This window comes from Botryllus schlosseri, chromosome 12, assembly GCF_051294905.1.
Source record: "Botryllus schlosseri isolate E-star chromosome 12, Bs_hap1, whole genome shotgun sequence".
In the NCBI taxonomy this organism is placed as follows: Eukaryota; Metazoa; Chordata; class Ascidiacea; order Stolidobranchia; family Styelidae; genus Botryllus; species Botryllus schlosseri.
Genome location: NC_137247.1, coordinates 14,930,693 through 14,935,210, shown reverse-complemented (window position 1 = coordinate 14,935,210; position 4,518 = coordinate 14,930,693). Strand labels below are relative to the sequence as shown.

The 4,518-nt window shown below is 41.5% G+C and overlaps 1 protein-coding gene across 1 annotated transcript; it reads left to right on the top strand.

The window, feature by feature from the left end:
- The first annotated feature begins 3,019 nt into the window (after positions 1 to 3,019).
- On the top strand, positions 3,020 to 4,518 carry LOC145452556 (kelch-like protein 8). Its single transcript, XM_080330724.1, has one exon. The coding sequence runs from the start codon at positions 3,072 to 3,074 to the stop codon at positions 4,374 to 4,376; it is 1,305 nt and encodes a 434-aa protein (XP_080186850.1). The 5' UTR covers positions 3,020 to 3,071; the 3' UTR covers positions 4,377 to 4,518.

The window sequence follows — 4,518 nt, the reverse complement described above, 5'->3', positions numbered from 1 at the left end:
TCGTAGCTCTCACAAGCCTTAGTTAATTAATATTTTCGCGCTATTATTATTACATAACCAAAAGACTGGTTTGGAACTGGTTTAGTGGCAAACATACAGTATATCAGCTAGGGATGGTGTGAACCTCTGAAAGGTTCAGGTTCGTGTGAACGCGAACCTTTTTGAAAGGTTCTGTGTGAACGCGAACGTGAACCTCATGACGTCACGTGACGCCATGTTGCTAATTCCAACTCTGCATTTCAGTGAAGTGATAGCCTTGCTATACCTAACGACGACTCGGGCCACAATGCTGAACTACAAATTGACATTTTAAACGTCTACAGATGTATCAACTGGGGCAATCAATTGATATAATCATTCCAGAAAATCAATATCTTCCGTCGCTTTGCCAACAATTTCGACGATGACTTGCAAGGAATATAAGCTTACGCCCCAACGGTCTATGGGCCAGACCGGACAATGTATTCGGCATCCGAGTATTGTTATAGGTTGATATCGAGCAGAGTGTAAAATGAGTTTCTATACTTGCTACCGATATTATAGCATTAACAAGTTATACAGCAATAGCCAATACCCGAATCGCACGGATTTGGTTTTTGTGATAAAATATTCATATGAAATCAAGATTGACCCCGGACGCCTGCTAGATTATTTACATCAGACATCGATATCAATTTCATTGATTGGTTGAATAAGCATCATGCGCTGACTATGACTACCTAGGTGGGTACCCACATGTAGTGTATTTTGCTCTCGATGTTGTGTGATTGCGGGTCAAGCTTACAGTCGAGAGATATTCACAAACGGAAAGCTGGATATTTCGAGCAAACTTTTGTAACAAAGCAACTAAAATTTGTGAGATGGTCAAGGTGCATGCTCGTTTAGTGTTGATTTTTTATGCTGCCAGCGCCATGCACGGAGTGGCCCGCAGTTGAAATGCAATAAATTTCAACCAAAGATGTTATAATGAAGTGAAAATTGTAATATATGAAAAAGGTTCACAGTGCAGAACCTATCAAGGTTCGTTTGTGAACGTGGACGTCTAAATTTCTGAGGTTCACACACAGAACGCGAACGTGAACCTCGCGTTCACACCATCCCTAATATCAGCCCATATTAGCCAGCGACAAGCTGAAAAATGACCGATGCTGGTTGAATTCTCAAGTTAGATTGAGCTAAAGAGCAGAAAACACAGTATCGCGAGTTTATTTGCTCTTCTCACATACTCGCGAGACAGAAGCTGGAGCGACGTTTCATAAGGTAGCGAGCTCTAATGTGCCTACTATCCCTGATCGTTTTGCACATTATATTCCAAGACATACGGCAAAAGACTCAACACAAACATGTTGGGTTTTCACCCTTTCGACAAACTGGAGCCTCCGCGGGGTCTTTGCGTTAGCTCTCAAAAACGATTTCTGCCAGCAATCATTTTTCACTCGCGGAAAATACGCTGTCTTCGACCATGTTTTCCAAAAAAAAAACAGTCGGACGAATCTTATCATGAATTCTCACGATAAAGCCATATTATCTGCGTGTCTCGCTTATTGGCTACAGTACCCAACACAGTGACCGTTGATGTCTATAAACTATCGCACGTTTTTTTTGCAATAAATTCTACAAATATTACATACATATTAACTGATAACTTTTGCACCGTGTCGACCCAAAATTACTCTTTGCGGTCCATACTTTAATAAACCTTGAATGGGTAACAATTTGCGTTTCAGTAACTTGCAAATGTGAGTCTTTCATGGTATTATTTACTATTATCCTCGTGCCTCGCGCTAGTTATTACGAAAATATGATGATAGTTTAACGAAAGAAAACAGAAAGTCAATTTGACGTCATTTTTTCAGCCTGTTGCAGGCTCAGACGGGCTGATATACCGTATGTCTGCCACTACACAAATTTCCAAACCAGGCTTTTGGCTACGTAATAATTATAGTGCGAAAATATTAATTCATTACGGCTTGTGAGAGCTTCGATTAGTGTTGCGTCGTAAGCAAAAAATTTTTTTTTAATTGCATCTCAACTATAACAGTCACACTGCCCTTTAATTATTTTTTCTTTAATTTCCTATTAGGTTTATTTGAATTATTCCACGTCAGAAAAATTACCAATTACTCACAATTTTCATTCGCACTCACCCGGATTTTTCATTCGCACCATTCGCACCACCTTTGTCATTCGCAGTGCAATTTTATTCATTCGCACTAGTGCGAACCGTCACACAGGTTGAAAAGCACTGCTCTATAGCAATTTCATTGATGTCAATAATTGGTTGGTTGAATAAGCACAACTCGCTGACTACCTTCATGTAGTGTATTTAGTTCTTGGTTTTGTGTGATTGAAGGGCAAGCTCACGGCCGAGATTCAGTAAATATTCGCGGACGAAAAGCTGAATATTTTGGGAAACGTTTCTAACAAAGTATTATTTTTTAAATTGGTGAGGTACGTGCTCGGTTAGTGCTGAATTTCACTTCATGGTTCCAGTGCCACGTAGGGAGTGGTCTGAAATTGAAATAAACGAATTTCAACCAAATGTGTCATAATAACGTGGAAAAGTGTAACGGTGAAAAAGGTTCACACTGAAGAACCAAGGTTCCTATGCGAACGCAAACCAACAAATTTCTGAGGTTCACGTGCCGAACGCGAACGCGAACCGCACGTTCACACCATTCCTAATAATCTCCAAACTTTCACTTGAATAGGCCTATATATTACCAGTATCAGCACCATTCAGATTTGTTGCCTTTCGTTTGGGTATCAATATTATAGTATGCGTCATCAGGTGACGATGTAATCGCTCTTGCCATTATAGTTCCTGTAATTTCTGGTCACGACACCAAACATCTTCTGCTGAGAGCAGCTGCGTAAGATCACACAATAGCTTTGTTTTCAAACTCCCTCGACGTGATTGGACAACATTAGACGCGGCGATTTCAATATAACTATGCATTGCAATTATTACACCGCGTTCACAACCTCTTGCGGTGCAGTTAAAATAAAAGCGAACAAGTTTTGAGTTCATTCGTGTGTGATTACGTTGAATAGGAAGGAGCGGTGAAACCATGTTCAGTAGAATGACAACAAGCACGCCCGCTCGACTCCGAGTCAGAGGCAAAGCTGCCATCTCGAAGAAGGTCGAAAGAAGTCAGGCCGTGCTCGACGCGATTCGGAATCTGCAAGAAAGAGGAGAGCTTTGCGATTTCGAGGTTCGCACTGGCGCTGAAATACTTCCCGTACACCGTTTCGTGCTGCAAATATCTTCGGAGTATTTCAGGACGATGCTTCAGACCGATATGATTGAGGCTACGCAAGGGTACGTGGAAATGAAAGGCATGGACGAGAAATCGGTGGTGAGCTGCGTGCGGTTCCTCTACACTGGGGAAATTGATGTGGAACCTGATAACATCCATAATCTGCTCAATGCCGCCAATCTCATGCAGCTCGAGGAGGTCAAGTCTATATGTTGTGAGTATTGCATTTCCGAAATGAGTGTCGACAACTGTATCGATATTCTGGCACTGTTCAAGCAGTTCCTGTGCGAAAAAGCGAAGGAAGTAATAAATTTCATCTCACGTAATTTATCGAAGGTCATGCATACGACTGTGTTCACCGAAATAGAGAAAGAAGATTTGGATTCGGTCATTCTCTGCAACGCCACGAGTTCTAATTCTACTGTATTGTGGATAGCAGTTAGCCGATGGATAAACGGAGACGAAGCATCCCGGTCTCATCATACAGCGAGTCTTTTCAGTTTAATTAACGAGATCGGAGTTGCGTGCCTGATCAAACTAGTGATCACCAGCAGGCACGTGTTGTCTAGTCAAGAATGCAAGGATCTGGTTGCCCGTTCGCTCTTCGAGATGACAAAGGAGAAAAGAGAGTGCGTCGAAGCTCATTTGGATATATCCAATTATATTTTACTGAAACAATGGACGGAAATATATCGCGACATTTTCGACACTAAAACTTTAAATGATGATGTATTCTCGTTCATGGAATCAAACCTCATTGAAATAAGTACTTGCTCCGATTTTGTCGGATTGTCGATCGATGACGTGCTACGCCTATTGAAATGTGTAAAAGCGAAGCGTCTAACGGCGCAGGTTCGCTGGCAAATCATCGTGGTATGGTGCAGCGGCCAAAGACGACCTATCGATAGCTACTCAACGTTGTTCGAACAAGTTGATTTGTCAAAGCTTCCAATCAGCTATATTCAGACCGAAGTGTTGCCGGATCGCGACGTACAGTCAACCAATGAATGTAAAGATATAATAATAGAAGCAATGTGCATTCGTGCCAAGAGAAACGAAACTCACAGACAAAACACTTTTCACCGTAGTGCTTCTGTCAGGCGTCAAAGAAAGTAGGGCGTCCTCAAGAACGGAACTTATATGCTTAGCCTTTTGCTCATTGTAACTGTATATGGTATTTCACTTCTCCTTTCAATAACCTTATTTTGTTGAAGTCTTATACCGTGAATACATAATGATATCACGCGACTCTACTGTA

What these genes read in the sequence shown, in the direction of transcription:
- LOC145452556 (XM_080330724.1), top strand. Translation starts at nt 3,072, where the DNA reads ATGTTCAGTAGAATGACAACAAGCACGCCCGCTCGACTCCGAGTCAGA.